Genomic DNA, 20,624 nt, shown 5'->3' on the forward strand with positions numbered 1-20,624 from the left:
CCATGTCTCGAAATTTCTGTGTGGTGAGACAGGAAGCAGACATACAGCACTTCTCCTGCACACCCAGCACAGTGGTTGTCTCGAGGGAAAGCAATTGTGCCATTAAGTTGTAGGCTGCACTAGCTGCTTTTTCATGGAATGCCATTTTTACTTCAAAGAACGTCTGATAAACAATGGTTATGCAGACACGAGTATTTATTTGGCAGACATTTTCTACAAAATGAACAAAGTGAGCCTGTCACTTCAAGGAAAACAACTGACAGTGTTTGTTGCCAATGCTAAAACTTGAGCTTTCAACTGAAAATGAGAATTTTGAGAAACGTGTATTTACCACCGTGAGTGGTAAATACTTTAGTGATTTTTTTCATGAACGACGATAATAATGAATGTGAGTTTTGGGTATTGTATAGTGAAATATGTTAACATTTGGAAGATCTGCATATCTCAGCAAAGCAGTATTTTTCAAATGACCAATGCACGATGGTACAAATCATGCATGGGTAAGATCCATTCACATGGCCAGAGAGACCAATGGATGTTAAGGGAATAGAGTAAAAAAAAAAAGTTCATTGATATGATTTCAGATTCCACACTGCAATTAACATTTACGGAACTGCAACTTTTCAAGTTTTAGTATAATAATAAAGAAGAATATCTCTAATGATCTGAAAAGGCTATTAAAATACTATTCCTAGGGGATGAGGAGTGAGCAAAATGGGTGAAGGAGATCAAAAGGTACAAATTTCCAGTTATAAAGTGAATAAGTGCTGGGGATGTAATACACAGCACGGTGACTATAGTTAATACTATATTGTGGGCTTCCCTGGTGGTGCAGTGGTTGAGGGTGCGCCTGCCGATGCAGGGGACGCAGGTTCGTGCCCCGGTCCGGGAAGATGCCACATGCCACGGAGCGGCTGGGCCCCTGAGCCATGGCCGCTGAGCCTAAGCGTTCGGAGCCTGTGCTCCGCAACGCGAGAGGCTACAGCAGTGAGAGGCCCGCATACCGCAAATAAATAAATAAATAAAAAATAATAATACTATAGTGCATATTTGAAAGTAGCTAGCAAAGTGGATCTCAAAAGTTCTCATCAGAAAAAATTTTTTTATAACTATGTATGGGGACGGATGCTAACTGGTCTTATTGTGATCATTTTGCAATATATACAAATATCAAATCATTACATCGTATACCTGAAACTAATATAATGTTATGTCAATCATACCTCAATAAAAAAAAGACTATTCCTCCCTTTTTGAATTACATTATCTGTGCAAGACCAGATTTTCTTTAGACTTCAACCAAAATGATGTAACACAACAGACTGAAGGCTAAAGCAGACACGAGAATCAAGCTTGTTCTATTAGACTAGACACTAAAGAGATTTGCAAAAATGTAAACCAATGCCATTCTTCTCACTAAATTTTGTTTTGGAAAATGAATATTTTTTATAAAACATGCTATTTATAGTCACATAATGGGTTTAATATTGTTATTTTAAATGAATTAAATAAACATTTTAAATTCCTACATTTTAATTTCTCATACAATAAACCAATAGCTAAAACCCACATAACAAAAGCTCTCTGGGGTCCTCAATAATTTGTAACAATTGAAAAGGGGTCTTGAGACCAAAGAGTTTAAAAACTTAGGCTCTCATATATCTAACCTACCTGTTTTACATAATTTTGATTAAGCCATAAGTTTTCAGCATCAGATCTGTGGAGTAGACTAAGGTATATAAATAGAGGAGTATCTATTTTTATAAGTAACTATCATAAAAGCACTAATGATTATCAGAGGAAATTTGGAAACAGAGAGAAATGTGAAAAATAAAACAAAACTCCTTAATTGCCAGGAAGTTAATTTTGACTTATTACCCAACACTCAATCATTCTACTCATACGTGTTTATCTTACAGAAATTCTCGCACAAATGCACACCAAGCCTTCTCAGTGAGGCAATGTATCCTTCCAGTACTGAGCTTCACGCTTCTTTTCTCCCACCCATATCCAGCCCCTCTGGAAATCCTGAGGCTCTGCCTTCATATTTTATGTCAAGAATCCCCCTTCTTCACCACCCCTTCTGCCATCACAGATCCAAATCATCACCATCTCTCACCTGGACGGTCACCACGGCCTCCCATCTGATCTCCCTGCTCCTACCCTTGTCCCTCACAGTCTGCCAGCAACATACAGGTCAAAGTGATCCTGCGAAGGCTCCCCATCTCACTCTGTAAAAGTTAACATCTTTACTGGGACATCCAGGCCCTGTGCAACCTGCCTCATCCCCCTTCCTCATTCTCTCACATCAGCTTTCACCACTCTCCCTCAAGGCCACGCCCTCTGGCCCCACTGGCCTCACAGCTGTTCCTGAGTGGAAGAGGTGAGCTCTGGCTTTCACGGCCTTGCCCTTGCTACATCCTCCCCCCATCAGACACCACTCTTTTTTTTCCTTTTTTTTGGCCACGAGACTTGCGGGATCTTAGCTCCCCAACCAGGGACTGAACCCGGGCCCTTGGCAGTGAGAGTGTACAGTCCTAACCATTGGTCCACCAGGGAATTCCCCAGACACCACTCTTGACTTGCCCCTCCACTAGAAAGTCGCCCTCTGGGTGAGGCCTGCCCTGGCCACCCTACTTAAATTCAACATCCCCTTAACTCCAACATTTAGTAGTTCTTTCCCCTGATGAATTTTTTTCAGCTCAGCACTATGTCTACCGAACGTGGTGTACTCGGTTGTCTTCTCTGTCTTCTCACCATTCCACCCCATAATATGAGATCCATAGAGGCAGGGACATTGTTTTCTTCACTGCTGTATCCTCAGGCCCTCGAACAGTGACCAGCAGATGGCAGATACTCAATAAACATTTGTTAAACGACTATGCCATATATAACAAATATGACTATATTTGTTAAATAACTGCAAAACTGTTTTTAACAAGAATCCAAATGTCAGTAGGAAATTGGTTAAATATAATTGTATTTCACACAATGGAATACTGGATAACCATTCAAAAGAAGGAGGTAGGGCTTCCCTGGTGGCGCAGTGGTTGAGAGTCCGCCTGCCGATGCAGGGGACACAGGTTCGTGCCCCCTTCCGGGAAGATCCCACATGCCGCGGAGCAGCTGGGCCCGTGAGCTGTGGCCGCTGAGCCTGCGCGTCCAGAGCCTGTGCTCCGCAACAGGAGAGGCCACAACAGTGAGATGCCCACACACCACAAAAAAAAAAAAAAAAAAAAAAAAAAGAAGGAGGTAGACCCACATGTTTAACAGGGAATGATGTCCAATGAAAACAGGAAGTTGCAAAGCAATATGTAGTTATACACAATTTTTGGCAATCAATCAAACTGTTCCCCAGCTCAGCATTCTTGCTCTCTTTAACAGTTTGACCATCTCAGAATTTCCTAGGAACACTTGAAGTTTCCTCACCCTTCCCATTCAATAAATATGAGAGTCCCTACTCTTCCCAGAAGACCCCGCCTGCTGTTCTCTCCTGCCACAGTCAGCCTGGGCACACACTTCCCCGCATGCTGGGGTGATATCTGTCTTCTGCCTCACCTAATACCAGCTTCCTTCCTGTCAAGTCACCATTTTTTTCAGCTGTCAAGTCACAATTCAAATATAATTTTTTCCAAGAAAACTTCTTGGTAATGACATGTGAAACTTCAGATCGATGCCAACTCCCCCTCAAAATGTACATACAGTATTGCAGCATCTTAGAGCTGTTAGCCCAAGAACGTTAGACAATTAATTCTAATAATAAAATGCCTTGACAATTTTAATGTCTTATATGGAGCTAATGAAAATGACTTGCCTTCTTACATAATTTAAACACAGACCTTAGTTCTGAGGTTGTAAATATAATGCTATGGCACACTCTTACATTTAATATTAAAAGCTCCCAGAACACACAGAAACTGTCTCACAGCCAAACGCTGTGCTGTTGTGTCATTCAGTTACCACTAGAGGGCAGAGCTTAACAGCAAACGATTCCAATGCTGAAGAGCCTGGCCTCTCATTTGCGGGTTGATGAGTTACTGGGCCCTCACAGCTGATAACAAGATCCCTGAGCTGAGGATTGAGAGATCAGAGCCATAGAGGTTGCCAGAACCACTTTTTAAAAGTGTATACCTCTGGGCTTCCCTGGTGGCGCAGTGGTTGAGAGTCCGCCTGCCGATGCAGGGGACACGGTTCATGCCCCGGTCCGGGAAGATCCCACATGCCGCGGAGCGGCTGGGCCCGTGAGCCATGGCCGCTGAGCCTGCGCGTCCGGAGCCTGTGCTCCGCAACGGGAGAAGCCACAACAGTGAGAGGCCCGCGTACCGCAAAAAAAAAAAAAAAAAAAGTGTATACCTTTGCCTACATGTGTGAGTATTTAAGATGACAACAGTGATTCTGCAGTTTTTATACTATACCAGGTTGGCAAGAGAAGACAGAGTGAGGTTAGGGGTGGGAACCTCCTTGCTGTCATGAAATAAAATCACTGAAGAATTTCTGGAAAATGTTTAGAGATCTGTGTGTGACTTACTTCAGGAAACTTAAAGATCTTTGGGACAAGCTCATCCCCTCGCCCCTGAATTTCAATGCCCTTCCCATCTGGCTGTATATGGTCATCAGTCAGTTACTAAATATTTATTAAGAGGACAAGAAAGGGTCCTTGCCCTCAGAACTCACATTCTAATGAGAAGTGGTTATTGTTGTATTTAACTAAACAAATAGAATTTGGCACAAGTGCTGTGAGGATAATACTCAGAGTGATGAGGCTGCGGAGGCTGCTTTTAGCAGGGGGGTCAGGGAAGGTCCCTCTGAGGCACTGACATCTGAGTGGGGATGCACCAGCCACCGGAGAACTAGGGTGACAGCTACAAAGCCAGCATTTCCAGAGTGCCATCTACCTAGCAGGCACTGTGCTAACAACTTTGTGTGCATGAACTCATTTAAGCCCTACATTCTCCCATTTACTGTTAAGGAAATTGAGTTCCAGAGAATTTCAGAAACTTGCCCAAAGTCACACAACCAAGAAATGGCTAAGATGGGGCTGTGCCTCTGTATTAGTCTCCTAGGGCGGCTGTAACAAATTACCACAAACTGGATGGCTTTAAAATAGAAATGTATTCTCTCACGGTTCGGGAGGCTAAGAGTCCAAAATCAAGGTGTCGCAGGGCCACACTCTCTCCGAAGGCTCTAAGGTGGGACCATTCCTTGCCCCTTCCTAGCTTGCGGTGGTGAACACTGGCAATCCTCAGTGTTCCTAGGCCTGTGCACACAACAACCCCAATCGCTGTCATCACATGGCATGCTCCCTGGGTGTCCAAATTCCTCTCTTCTTATAAGACACCAGTCATTGGATTAGGCCTACCCTCACCCAGCATGACCTCGTCTTAATTTGATCACATGTGCAAAGACCTTATTTCCAAATACGGTCACATTCACAGGTACTGGGGGTTATAGGACATCAACACATCTTTTGGGGAACACAGCTCAACCCACGACAGCATCCAAGCACCCTCTTCAAACCACTCAGCTGTTCTACCTCAAAAGAACCTTCCAGGCTTGAGGGAAAGGCAAAGACCCGGCGGCAGCAGGAAAAACCAGCATGGAAAAGTTTGTGAGCAAGGTGGATGGCAGGAGATGAGCTTAGAGGTGAACAGGCCACAAGAGGATGGCTGCGAAGCCCAGTTATAAAGCTGAGTCTGGTCAGAGGCCATAGCTTCAATCCCTGCTTACATGTTAGTTCTCCAGTCTCTTCACCAACTCTCTTACTATTGGGGATCTCAGAGGAGTCCTCTTCCTTCAGCCAAGGATGAAAGCTGCAGCACAGAACATGAATGTGAACCTGCCGTTATTCCACTCACAGGCCACCCCGGGCTCCCTCAAGCACCTCCAGAGGGCAGCTCCAGGGTCTGACCTTGGGGAATTCACTTCTGACTTGGGACACTGAGAAAACACATCTCAGGCTGTACTGGCAGAGCAATATCTGGCCTGAGGAGTTATCCAGACAAGCCCCAGGCGAGAGCAGTCAGGACTCAAGCTATTTCCGCACACCTGTTCACCCAGAAGAGCTGAAGATGCTAATGCGACAGGAGAGATGCTGCCGCTCAGAGCAGACGGGTCTGCCTGATGGGAGGCTGAGGTGTGTCCGGATCACGCAGTGTTGCAACAGCATTGTCTCTGTGATTGTGCAAGATCACACAACTTGCACAAGGACTCACTGCTGTGTCCTCGGGCAAGGTCAAGGTGATGTCGATGACCCACGGCTGCATCGTGGAAGAGGTAGCATGGAAAGATGGGATATTTTGTGGAAAGCCTACTACGTATTGTTCAGAGGAAAAACAAGGACAGTGTACGTGCATTCACTCTAGAGCAGGGGCCTACAAAACTTTTCTGTAAAGGGACAGATAGTAATTAGTTCAGGCTCTGTTCTGTCACAACTACTCAACTCCATCATTATAGTCAGAAAGTGGCAATACATCAGTGAATGGATGGGGCTGTGTTTCAATAAAACTTTACGCACATTGAAATTTGAATTTTACAACTTTCACATTCTTCTTTTGATTTTTTAAAAACCCACTTAAAAACATAATATCCGTTTTCAGCTTGTGGGCCTACAATAGACAGCAGGCCACATTTGGTCGCAGGCTGTAGTTTGCCAACTGCCCACCCCACACCCCTCCCCCAGGCTAATGATATCCCCAGCTGCTCATGAATTAACTTAATGTCATCGTGGTAACAAGGTCTCCAACTGGAAATCTTTCCTCCCCTAAAATCCTTACCGGCTTTTGGCAAGATGCCAGGCATTGTGTGAACTCTGGAATTGCCCGTGGCTTCCTCTCTGTCACCACCTCCATTTAAGTCCTGCCGGGAACTGTCAACACACCTTATAAAACAGCTCTTAATTCTGTCTCTAAAAGGCCTCCGGCACCTGCCCTGACTTTCCATTCCCACTGCCACTATCTTAGGTTAGGCTCTTGATGGCACTTTCCTCCTACTCGGCCTGACTCGACTGAACAATTACTAACACATAGAATCTGCCCCAAACTATCTGTCGAACGAACAAAGGCAGTAAAGTAGCCACAAGCTCAGCACTTTCTCCATCTGATCGGCAGTCTGACGTGGCCCATCTCAAAACCAAAAATTTCCCCTAGTGAGGCGGCAGCGCTGAAGGGCTAAACTATGATAAGCATTTAGCTTGCTTTTTTGAAAGTCAGGCTCAGCTGAGGTATAATCTGCCAGGAGTAAAAGTCACCCTTTCTGTACAGTTCTGTGCGCTTTGAAACGACCCCAATCAAGGAATTCCAATCATTGCCTCGCAGTTCCCTCATTCCCTTTTGCAGCTGACCTCTCTCTCTACTCCTTTCAACCACTGATTTGTTGTCTGTACTGTACGGTTTTATCTGCATCCAACAGTCCAGTTCCTTTTTATGGCCGAAGAGGATGCTGTTGTGTGGGTCTGCAGTTTATCTGCTCACCAGTCCAAGGACGCTTGAGCTGTTTCCAGTTTTTGTCAATGACAAATAATGTCACCATCGGCATTCACATACAGATTTCAAAATGGACGTACGTTTTCATGATGAGGTTTTACTTTGTATAAATGGCCACATTTTCACAGACCTGCAGGATAGGATTCCATTGAATGAAGGCCTGTCCTCCATCCCTATTCTTCTGCCTTCTCACCCTGCCTCAGCAATCTTTTACAAATGCAGTAACATTAAGCCTCCCGAGAATATCTGCAGAGAACTTTTTGGGGTGGGGTGGGAGGAGCTGGATGGGAGCTGTCTTCGTTGCTCCCAGGATGAGCCCCAAAGCTGCTCCCCACTCATGGCGGGCGGTGTTTGGCCTTCTCATCCACAGGGGGCGGTGCTGGCTCTCTGGGTGTGCAAGCTCAGGCAAAAACCTGCAGAGCCAGCCATCGGGCCATTATCTGCTTCATGTAACTCGTTAAAATCTCATGGAATGCACAGCGCACCATTGTTTTGGTAAGTCCCTTTCATGGCTTTGTGAGCTGGCTAATTCAGAGCAGACTGGCCTGTTTTCCCCGCTGGAAGAAAAAGACTCTCCTCAAAGACGGCTATTTAACCGTGACCATGGCTGCAGCCATCTTGAGCACAAAGGTGGGGGGGGGGCGCTACAGCCCCCGCCGCCCCCGCCCCCAGCGAGGCTCCCACAGCCCGGGCACTTATTCTTGGCGCTGGAATTCGCATAATGACTCCTCTTTTAATCTGCTGGGTGACCTCATGTAGCCCCGGCGACTGCAGGAAACGGCCTTGCTGAGATCTGAGCCTTGGGCAGTCTGTCAAGTCTGTAAGACCCTCTTAGAAAGCATTTTCGGAGTGTTAACCCCATAAGGACCGATCTCCGGGTAGCTCTGGGCTCCTGAGCTGCTGGTGTGCACCCCAGAGGAAGGAGAGGTCCAAGGGCGCTGGTCGCCTCTCGAGATACCGCTCCAGTCCCATCCCTTCTCCTAACCCACAAAGCAAGCTCAGAAACCGCAAATCATCTTAGAAAAGCTCGCCAAGTGGTTCCAGCAAGAGTCGACCAGGGCTGACGACAAAAGAAAGGATATTCGTTCACTAGGGAGCTCATGGGAACAAAAGGCTGCATTCAGTCCTGACACTTGCTCACTGCAGAGCCTGGAGAGCAGGCTCTGTCCGAGGGCGCCGTGCTGTTCACAGCCTGGCCTTGCTACACCTTGCTTAATTTGAAAAAACAGGCTTCCCAATGTCTCCTCGACTTTGCTATTGCTATATTTATTTTTCAATTTGTCTTTCTTAAGGACAGTTTATTTTAAAATGAAAAAATCTATAATAAACATTTCTTCTAAAAGAAAAATCACAAAACCGTAATAAACATTTCTTCTTAAAAAAAAAAAACCACCCAGCTCTGCTGTAGCTAATCACCTCCTCCTCTAAAAAATATACTTTTAAACCACTCTCAGAAAAGAGACTCTATTACTATAACTGTAAGGCTGTGTGTGAAGAAGCTAGAAAGAATTTGAATCTTCATTCTAAAAGGAAGATAGGTATTAAGAGGAAGAAGAAAGGAAATACTATAAATTTATAGTTTAGTGAGTATGCAACTCCCAAAGGTTAAAGAAGTAGCCCCAGGAAAAAAATGAAAAGAATGATAAAGAGTGAAAATGAAAATAGGTTTCATAGGTTCAAGAGGCATCGCTAAAGTGAAAGCACGGGGATCATAATAGCAAATGTAGGAGGGTTGCGGGTAAATCTCCAACCTTTTGAGGTAATACGATGGGTGGGCACTTATTATCTGCCACATCCTTGGTCTCAATGTCTGAGACACAACATAAAATGCCACCCTTGTTCCAATCGATGTGGCAATTTTATGATCAAGAGTGATAGATTAATTAAGAACCCCTTATCACTTGCAAAAACCTTTCCACTCCGGCTTATCACAGGCAGAGGGGATCCTAGAAGTCTTAAACTAGGAGGGACATTGGCCCATCCCCTGGTTTTCTAGTTGTCGGGAAGATGGAACCGATCTCGAATGGTCTTGGCCTGCGGTGGCTTGAAGCAGGATTTTGGTTCCCCGGCCAGAGACTGAAGTCAGGTGGCGGCAGGGGGAGTGCTGAATCCTAGCCACTAGACCATCAGGGACAGTGGCCAGTGACAAGGCCCTGGCCCATCAGCTTTGTAGATATGAATTCCCACAAAGAGACAGAAAGTAGTGAAATAAGTGTTCATTAGGAGGAAAAAGGATACATGTGAATAGACTCATACAGGCAGACTCAGAGGAAGAGTCATGCCCTCATGGTAGTTTGAATCACTTTTACGGGGCATTTCTTCCAGGCTTCCTTTGGCCAATCATCTTGCTTTGCCTGGTTCTGAGTCTGTATTTGGTTTATCTCAGGGTCTTCCCCTGTGTGTGTGCGCGCGCATCTCTTAGCCAAGATGGATTCTAGCAAAGAGACCTATATGGGTAGGTTGACATCACCTACTATGGTGTGGTGCCCCCTCCTTTCCTGACCTCCGAGGATCCTTTCTGCGACTGTGTAGTGGGGAAGGTCTCCTTGACTTCGAGGATGAGGAATATGGGTCTCTTTATCCCTTATCTGGGCAGGGCTCATCTTCTCCTCCCTGCTGTCTCCCTAGAAGGGGACAAACTCCAGCTGCTCAGCCTGGGGCCCACCTATCTCCTGCCTCAGAACCCACAGAGAGAAGGTGGAAAGTCCAAGGTCATGACGCTAATTAGACCAGAGCGTGGACCAGGCTCCCCTCCCTGGAGGGTCTTAGGGGCTGTGTAACTTGGAGTCTCCTATTGGAATGCTATCTGGGAAGGATAACACACTGAGCTATTACCATGTATTCACATTTTAGTACAATTATTTTTATCAAATGTTCTAAGCAGCTACCTGACACAGGTCTAAGAAATTAGACACAGAGTAAATACATTTTAAAGGCAGTAAAAATATAGCAAAGACTAAATGGGGGGCAGTAAGCAGGTAAAGCAGCCCAGAAGATAAACTCTACTGAACAATTTTGCCTAGGGCTATTTCCTCTGTTTAAAAAAAAAAAAAAAGTTGGTTTTTATCTAGGGTAAGGTATGCTAGGTACGCGGAGGAAAATTCCAGAGCTGCACACTACTAGCCAAAGTCACTACCTTAAGAGCAAGAGGAAGGTGCAGCTGCTTGGAGGTTTCTGCTTTCCAGTCTGGAAGAAGAGGTCTTGTTCAGATATAGTGAAAGAGAAACAATTATATTTGATTACAGAAAAGGATCTCATGACTCTACAAAACAGTTAAACTCATACCTTCAAGATGATCATGTTTTAAGCTACTGGGTCGGTGGGAGTGGGGAATGTGGAGAGAGAAGGGGGCTAGGGACACAAGGAAAAGGTAAAAAAGAAGAAGAAGAAAAAAAAAAAGAAAACTCCCCTCGCTAACAGTCAGAATTAAAGAGACAGAAACAGTGGAGAATAAGATTCCAAAATCCCTGGGGGTTCTTTGGATCTATTCAAATTTTCTTATCACATCCAAGCAGGGAATTCATCACTTAGGGTAACCAGGTGCCACTGGGAGGCTCCAGCAGGAGGTAAGCCTGCTGAAGAAATGAAAGAACTACCAAACAGCCCTAGGGCTTCCCCGCCAAGCACTTTTCCCTCCATTCCTCACACAGAGGAGCTCCTCGTAACCTAGCAACCACCTGCCGGGTTCCCTTTCACGCTGCCTTACTGACGTGCAGCAATGCCAACTGTGGGAAGTGCTAGGAGGACACAGAGTACAAACTGGACACGACTGAACTGTGGAGTCACTCCCTCTCTCCTGCCACGACACAGCAGCCCCATCACCCCATGAAGTATGGGTCAGCTCAAGTGCTTCCTCTCGCTCAGACACGAGGAACCAGGGGTGGTCCCAGACCTCGCTCTTAATCAGAGCACTGGGAAAACCAGGTGAAGACGGTTAGAAAGTCTCCATGGTAAGGGAGACTTGGGAAGGCGGCTCCTAAAAGGATGAGAACGGCTGTCAGTTGGCCCCAACTGGGTGCTTCTACTGCCGAGATGATACCCAGTCAGAGATCTGCTTGCTCCCCGCTCCCCCCGCCCCCATTCTGAGGTCACAATGAACTGCTAAAACTCTGACTCTACCAGAAAGGGCCCTACAGGAGGCAACATACTTTACATAGAATACGTTTGTCCGTGCCCGAGAAAGGGGATGATAGGGAAGAAACAGCTCAAAGTCAGAGGGCCAAACTGCATCCACTTTATCTGCACCTCTCACCTCCCTCAATCATCTTCAGCCACCCTCCAGGCTCTAGGCACCAGCTGGCACAGATATACGAGGGCTTGGAGGCATGGGCTGGTCAGCAGGGCTCAAGAGGGTAGCTAAGTCTGAAATGCTAGGACGGGCCTGCGCTGGCCCAAGACAACTGACACGTGGGTCCATTCAGACCTTGAGGCCCAAGGCCTCTGTGAGTGTGTTTTCAGAGCTTTAGTGCCCATGGAGGCAAATGAAAATACCCTACATTCACTCAGCAAATCCCCAAGCCATTCCTCCAAACCAAGGGCAAAGTGAGAAAGAAAAAAAAAAAAATGCAATGCATCAAGGAGGGACGTAGAGATTTCATCTCTAAAGCTCTGACCAGATTCAGATGAGGATGGGAGGAAAGAGTAACCTTCGGAACACCTCAGCGAGTCCTCGAAGAGGGTGCTCCTGGAGCCACCAAGAGCAGTTCTATCACTACCAGGGAAGGCAGGGGGAGCCCAGCTAGATGGAAGCACCGACAACCTCACACCTCTTCTCAGTCAACACGACAACTCACGATGACCAATATTCATGCATGAGATGCAATAGCTTAGATAATACTAAGTAAGTCAGTCCTTCCCAAAGCCTCTGCTTAGGTTTAGAATTCCTCATTGGATTATCTTAAAAAGCTGGGACTTCAGTGAAAGAAAAAACGGAATTATGGAGTAAGGGGAGCAGGTGAGCACAGCTTGAGTGAGCCTGCAGTGGGAGATAGCCAGTTTCTGGAACATGGCGTGCAGTGAGTTCTAAAGGACAGCTGTGATTTACACACTGCAGAAGTCTAGGGCACATTTTTTATGTTATGGTCAAGTCAAATCGTAGTTTATGTGGATAGTGTCCCCAAATTCCTTGCAGTGTACAACCTGCACAAAAGCGTATGTGATGCCGCCAACACATCATTTATAAAGCCCTGACCAGAGTCTGACACAGCAGCCCTGCTGGCTTAGGATTACACGTTGGCTGCAGTTAAGCTACAGCTCAGACATAGTGGGGGTAGAAGAGAGGGGAAAAATAAAATCCACCTCCATTCCAACAAACTTCATTATGACTGCCTCCAGTGGCCACGTGGTTCTACTAGAGTTTTCTCCTCTAGGAGAAGCTTTAGACCTTCCATTCTCTGGTCTAAAGGGAAGAAATGCCAAAACCCTGGGGCAGGCACAGTCACAGGCACACAAAAAGCAACAGGCCTAAATACTCCGAAGCCAGGATGCGGGAATAATAAAGACAAAATGTGGCTCCTAGGAGGCAAGCACCTTAAGTCCTAACTTGTACCATGATTTCTCCTAAAATTTAATGATATATTTTTGTTATGAGAAATCCGAGTTCTCTTTTCTGTTGTAGGTGCCAGACGTAATTACAGTTCTCGAAAATAAAATAAAATAAAACAAAAATACACACCTGAAAAATGGGGGGGGGGGGACAGAAGTGAAAAGCATCATTTCTTTCTGTTCAGAAGATTGTTTAGAAGCGTTGAGTATTTGGACGCACTGAATGTCAGCCCCACTGGAAAGTAAAGTATTACACAGCTCATGGTCCCAGATTAGCCACTGAACAAGAGGGTGGCTGCTGAAATGGAAAGGATGGCTCAGGAAGCCTCAGGGAGCCTTCAGTCCTCCAATGAAGGTAAACACAGCTTCACAACTCCTGTCTGCCATTCCAAAATCCAAAAACTCTGAAAACTGACAATTTTAAATAATTCATTTAGCAGCAGAACAAACCCAACCTCATTTGGTGGCAAAATGTGACCTGAACTAGGTAAAATCATTTGTAGTCTATTTATCCCACTTCACGTGAACATTCTCACATTTCACTGCTGAAATGATGGGCTTGATTGTGGGATGCTGACCCCAGCTCCCTTTGGGGGTGTTATATATATATGTACCATATTACCTTTCCGAAAAATTCTGAAGTTTTAAAACACATCTAGCCCCCAGGGTTTCAGATAAGGGGAAGAGTTTGTAAACTTAGAATAGGGTGACATAAGACCCCTGCAAAGATTACTAAAAGCCCAAAACAGTCAAATTACATCCTGGTGGTTTCAATCTAACCAGCTTCCTACACAAGCCAGATGGTGACATTATCTGGCAACACTGTGTTAGAAATGGGAAATCTATTACCACAGGCTCCCTACTACACGTTAAATCCTGGTTTCCTACCTTCACATATTCCAGAGTTGGGTCCAGAAGATGCTGATCCCTGAAAAGAGAAAATATAAATATGAGAACAATTGGGAACAATGCAATCTTACCCTGGGTAAAATGTACCCAACATTATTTCACCCTGTTCATTCACATTATTAAGATGGCCCCACCTCCCAGGCAATACCCACAGCAGACAGATAAGGAAGTTAGAACAGACAGAGATTTCTTTCACAGGTGTCTCCACGGGGTGGAGGACGTATAGGATACCACCATGACCTCAGTCTAGAAGCTCCACATGTTTTCCTGTCAAATTCAAGCTCCAAAAGTTAGACTATTCATATGTGGTAATTCTAGATTCACTCTGAACATAGAAATTAGCCTAACGGTCCGAAGCAAAGAGCTGTGAGAGATGCGAGTAAAGCAGGGCTGGATGCCCAAACCTGCAACACTTTGGACCAGGCAACTGTGTCACACCCACTTTGACAGAAAACGGAGGCTCAGGTGGGCAGATCGGCTGCTCAAGGTCACCCAGCACCCGGGTGAGTGAGTTCTGAACCCAGCTCTGCTTCTAAATCACCTTTCTCTTTTGCTGTCAAGCTGAGCAATTCATCCTAATTTTCTTTGGTGCCCCGGTGTTTTTTCTCTCCCCATTTAATGTCTGCTCATGTCTATCATACTGTTAGGATTAACCAGACAATTAAAAGTAAACAGCAGTGGTGTCACCGAGGAGGCTGACTTATTATAGTGGAAGAGGATCTAAGGCAAAGGAAGAGAGGGAGAGACATGAGAGCTGACGTTTCCAGCACCAGCAGAGTTACAGCAAAGTGCCCCCCTTAACAGACTATGTGAAAAGACAGCTGCCTTCAGAGACTTAAACTCCACAAAATCAACACATCACCCTGCAGAGACGGGATCATTTTTTAAAGGACAGAATGGCTCTGTAGCCGATAGGAGTAGTCTTCTTAAGGTGGGGGCGGGGTGTCAGTATACCTAGAAAGTGGACGCATCCTTCAGAAGGCGGGGGATCACTACCGGCAAGCAGCTGCCTCTGGAAGGGTGAGCTCAACCCCAGACCCTCGGGGGCTTGGATGCTTCCCTCTGTGGAGAGACTGCAGCCCTTCTCCCCTGAACAGGGGCAGCAGGACCCCTGCTGGGACACAAGGAGTCGATCCCACAGCTCAGGGGCACACCATCTTGTTGTGAAATGGATCCAACCCCCAAAGCTATTCCTGGAGTGGTCTGTCCACTTAGGGCTGCACACAGGGCACACGCACAGAGGCAGGCTGGCTTCGGAGATGCTCCTCTCGGATGTGCAAACAGATTAGGTTCTGAAATGAGTCCCTTTGTAAGGCCAAAGTATCCGAGAAGGGCTTAAGCTCAAAGTCCCTGGTGCATTTCCATCAAAGAGGGGTATAAATCAGTCTTTCAGAGCCTGAAAACCAGGCATACTCTTTGCCTCCAAGCTTGTGTGTGTTAATCAGGCATCTTTTCCCAAAGCAGCCGAGTCCGTCTGCTGTGCTGGGTCACCACCTCTTCTGCTGCAGTCTGGACATTGCATTGATGTCATCAGACTTTGTGACCATGGGACCACCCGGCTAGTGACTAAAAACTTTGTCAGCAGGGCTTTGGTCATACTCCCCTTTAAATTCGAAAACTCCTGGTTTTCTACTGAATTAACATTTTAGGCTTATAGGCATCCAGTCTTATGCTAATCATCTCGCCCAGTGGCCTGGCCCTGGGAGTGCAGAAAGATGTTAGAACCACTGAAATGCTGTTTCTCATCTTCTTCACGTTTCTATTTTTATGTAAGTTCTAAAATGTACATTATATACATTCAGACACATATGTCAATGCATGGATAAACCGTGTAGGTGTGTGCTTTTTAAGCCAATGATTTGGTCTCGGGTTCTCTTTACACTCTAAATAATTGAGGACTCTGAAAAATTTTGTTCATGTGGGTTATATCTACTGATTACTGATATTAGAAATTAAATCCGAGAAACTTGCAAAATATTAATACATATTTTTAAAGTAAACCCATTATATGTTTAAATAAATAACGTTTTAATGAAAAACAGATATGTTTTTCATAGCAAGAATTTAGTGAGAAGAGTGACATTGTCTTACATTTTTGCAAATCTTTTAAACGTCTGGCTTACTAGAAGACAGGTAAATCCTCACATCTACTTCTGCATTCAATATGTCGTGATACGTCTTGGTTGAAATAAATGAAGAAAATCCACATTCACAGTTATGTAATTGGAAAGGGAGGGATATTTAATGGACTTGCATATAATTATGGATGTTCTACTTTGATAACATGCCAAAACTTGACAAGTAGTAGTTTCTTAAAGGTTAGCTGGGATGTGGAATCTGAAACCACATCTCTTACTCTTTTCCATCTGTCCTGCACTTTGAATGGACATTTTGTCCATGTGTGATTCCATAACCACTATTCTGGGAAACACTGGTTCACTGAGTTATACAGATTTTCCAAATTTTGACCCATTTCATTATCATGTAAAAGAAGAATCACATTGGTTAATACCATCACTGATCTCATCAGAAGTTACTAGGTACTGGGAATTGCCAAGCTTACGGTAGAGGATACAAGTCTTCTAACTTGAAAGCTTGAATTTTTTCATTGGCAACTAACATTGTCAAATATTTTCCCTGAGCTTCATTTCATTCATTTTGGGGAAACTATCTGCCAAATACCAAGACCACACAGTCATGATCGGCAATTTTAACTCTTTTTTTAGGTGATCAAAGGTCATTCTTTTAGTAAATTCTTTTTAGAATTTTGTCCAGGATCTGCTCTTCTCACCAGATTTAGCTGTAAAAATCCTTTTCCTTTTACCTACTGAAAGCTGAGGTGTACTTTCTCTAGAGGTGTACCTGAAAACTCTGAGCTAGTTCTCTCAGGATAGACCCCTCAGACTCTCTTGGGGAGGGTGTGGGACAACCAACACGAGTGCTGTGTATGAGTGGCTCCTGAGGCAGCCCCAGCTGCAGCAGGGTCGCCGCTCAGAGATGGGGTCACCTCAAGGCAGGGTGGCCCATGTGAGACAGGCGGGGACCTGGGACCCATTACTGCAGTGCTTGCACCTGGACAAATATCTCCTGGAGCAACGGAATATAAAGAAACTATAAAGAACTAAAGATAACTGCACACGTGCACGGTTGGGGCAAATTATGAATAAGATACAAAAAGGCCAAAACCCAGCTGCCACTTCTCAGGTGCCAGGAGCAAAAGCAGGGTACTGCGCGTGAGCCCTGCACACAGCGCCACCAAGAGGATGGGCAGACCACCTAAGCCACTCTGGCCCGACCCACCGATCTGCGCCTGCGCTCACCCCGTTTAAGGGACCAGCTCTCCCCCACTGAGGGAGCGAGCAAGGGTACCTGTTACTTGTTTTCACTCCCTCGTGCTGCAGCACGAGTCCCAATAAAGCCTTGCCTGAATTTCTTGTCTGGCCTCTCATCAATTTCTATTGATTAAAGAGTCTGAGGACCCAAGTCAGTAACATACCTGCTCTCCCCACCACCCTGCTCTCCTGCCCAGAGACCCCGGCACCTAGGAGCCTGGGGTGTTCTCCCAAGTGTCTCCCCAGCCTCGGATGAACTCCCGTGTTCCTATGGCGCTCCTCCACCACACACACCTCTTTTGGCAAAAGAGAAGGAAAACAAGAGCTGCTGGTTAGGGATAAAACTGAAGTCCCCTCTTGACCCCGCCCCCAAATGAACTCTGCTAAGGAAGCCTTGCTCATTCTGTTCCCAGAGCAGAGGGGGATCCAAGTTCTAGTTCAGTGCACCAAGGGGTGCCCTAGTGGATCCTTGTATTCTTCTACTCGTCCTTTTTTTTTCCTTTTTTTTGCGGTACGCGGGCCTCTCACTGTTGTGGCCTCTCCCGTTGCGGAGCACAGGCTCCGGGAAGCGCAGGCTCAGCAGCCATGGCTCACAGGCCATGTGGGATATTCCCGTACCAGGGCACGAACCCGCGTCCCCTGAATCGGCAGGCGGACTCTCAACCACTGCGCCACCAGGGAAGCCCCTACTCGTCCTTTTTAGAGAGATGAGGGAAGATAAGGAGAGTATGATAAAACTGAGTGAGTGTGTTATAAATCCAAAAGCTTTAAAAATCATTGCCTCGAACCAAATTAAAATTATATTTAAATGCAGAAGTGCTGTGTCTCCTTTCTCAGCCAGCCTAACCCTAGCCCTAACCCATCTAACCAGAAAGAAGACATGAGCTGGAAAACATAGCAGTTGGCCCTGTAGCCCCAGCCTCTAATTTGAAATAGAATACCCTATTATTCATACAGGACTGTGCCACAAACACTCCTTAAACCATATCTTTATATTCCCCAAAAGAGATCACTAGAAAACAAACACAGAAACTTGGCAATGTAAATGAAAAGCTTTTTTAATCTTTTTTTTTTGCTTATGTCAATTATGAATCCCCACCCATGTGAAACCGTGATGTTGTGTGCATCTCTCTTTACAACTGCAGAGTCTGGCAGGCACCGTGTCCCCTCTGTCGGGCAGGCTGCCCCGCTGAGCGCCATCCACAGACCGCAGGAAAGCAGCAGGATGAAACTGGACTCTCCTGTTATTTTGTTCTTAGGTTTATTAAGTTTTAAATAACATCACTGTGTTTACTCTGGTTAAATCATTCTTTCCAGCATCCCACTTTCTTAAGTTCATACTGAGGGATGTTTAGCTGGGAGTCACAGAAATGTTATACATATTTACTATTTTGGTTTGTTTCTCATCGGTAACCAGGTTAATAATATCCTCCCTCTTAAAAGGACACTTGATGTATAAGTGGTTGCTATTTTGAGTGAAGAGGTTTTCTGTCTTGAATACACAAACAAAATTTCACTAACATAGATCTTTTCTGAGCAGTTCGAATACAGATGGAGATGGAAGTGCCCTATGTCTGTCTTCAATTAGAGAATGTTTTAAGTGAATGGATGTTTCCTTATTTAAAGACTATAGACTAACTTAATGGCTAATGGTGTTGCCACACAAATGTCCCTTTGGATAAAACATAAAACGGAATTGCTTGTAATACATGATTATTTCATACAATGGAGGGATGTGAGAAACTAGATCCAGCTATTCCAGACTGAGGCTCCCCTTAAACTCCACGCACAACAATGATGTGCAGAGCTGGCTGGCACACTTCCTCTGTGCAGGTGGCATGGTGTTTCCATGCATGTTCACTGTATGTTTATTTATTTATATATGGTCTCTCCCTCTACAAGGTGAGCAACCCAAGAGTAGTGATGTGTCTACTTCATGCCCAGTATGTCCCACAGTTCTTGCATTCATCCCACAAACATTATCAAGCATCTACAATATGCTATGCAGTTGGCCAGACAACAGAAATACAAGAACCAAAGACAAAGGCCCTGCATTTAGAGAGGTTGCAGGCAAGTGGGAAACACAGATCAATTGATCCAGCACAATTCAACCTAGTGAGAGTGTCAGTGGGAGGTTTGAGGGCTGAGTAGGGACTTGTCCCAATGAAGAAGCTGTGGGGTAGGTGGTGATGAGACATGCCCAGGCAATGAGAGAAGCACGTGACAATATGGTACGTCTGAGGAACCACAGTGTTGTGGAGTTAATTCCCCGCTGGCCCAGGCCACCATCATCTCTTCCCTGGACCCCTGCATTACCCTCCCCAATTCTACTCCATCTCCACAATCTCCACGATAGCAGCCGTGCTACTACTCAGATCACTCCCCTGCTCAAAATCCTCTAACATCTCTCATCCAGTCAGAACAAAACCCTGAGGTCCCCACCGTGGCCTTCAATGCCCTGGTTGGCATGACCCCAGCCAGCTCTCCAACCTCATCGTGTTAGGCAGAATTTCAAAGATGCCCCCTCCCAAGATTCCTGTCCCTTGGTGAGTCAGTCAAACACTAATCTAGGTACTGCTGTGAAGGGATTTTGCAGATGTTATTAACATCGCAAGTCAGCTGACATCAAGACAAGGCAATTATCTGAGGGGACCTGACTTGAAGAGGGAGGGGAATTTGACATGAGGGACCCTGTTGCCAGTGTGATGTTATGAGAGGGTCTGTGATGAGGCCCAAGACACCGAACCTCCAGGAGATGGGAGCTGCCCCTGGCAGATGGCCAGGAGATGGAGACCTCAGTCCTACAACTGCAAGGAATTGAATTCTGCCGACGACCTGAATGAGCGTGGAAGCAGATTCTCCCCCAGAGCCTGAGGTGAGAACGCAGCTGCTGACATCTTGAGTGAGACCCTGAGCTGAGAACCCAGTTGAGCCATGAAGGACTTCTGCTCTACAGAAACTGTGAGGTAACAAACAGGTGTTAAGTCACCAGGTTTGTGGTGTGTTACTCAGCAAAAAAACGCTAATATGCTTGTCTATTCCATCCAAGCCCTACTGACTTTTCTTTCTGTTGCTCAAACACATCAAGCCGGCTCCTGCTGCTGTGGCTTGGCACTTACTGTTCCTTTGCTTGGAATAGTCTCCCCAGATATACTCGAAGGCTCACTCCTCACAGCTCTCAGGTCTCTCTCAAACATCGCTTCCTTAACCATCTCATCTAAATGAGCACCATCACCCTCTATCCCCTTTTCTGGCTTCATCTTTTCCCACATTATCTGATATTATATGAAATGTTTATTTGCTCATGGTCTGTCTGTTTCCCAGAATATAATCCTGCAAGAGTGGGGCTTTCTCTGCT

At 45.6% G+C, this 20,624-nt stretch overlaps 1 protein-coding gene across 2 annotated transcripts in view; it reads right to left on the minus strand.

Moving 5' to 3' along the window:
* Positions 1–20,624, minus strand: part of BCAR3 (BCAR3 adaptor protein, NSP family member) — a 116,692-nt gene that overhangs the window by 65,077 nt on the left and 30,991 nt on the right. For both annotated transcript variants that reach the window (XM_079934114.1, XM_079934113.1), the window contains exon 3: positions 13,914–13,953. In XM_079934114.1, the coding sequence (XP_079790240.1) occupies positions 13,914–13,953 (40 nt within the window). The remainder of the gene's footprint in view (positions 1–13,913; positions 13,954–20,624) is intronic.

Source organism: Stenella coeruleoalba, assembly GCF_951394435.1.
Source record: "Stenella coeruleoalba genome assembly, chromosome: 1".
Taxonomy (NCBI): Eukaryota; Metazoa; Chordata; class Mammalia; order Artiodactyla; family Delphinidae; genus Stenella; species Stenella coeruleoalba.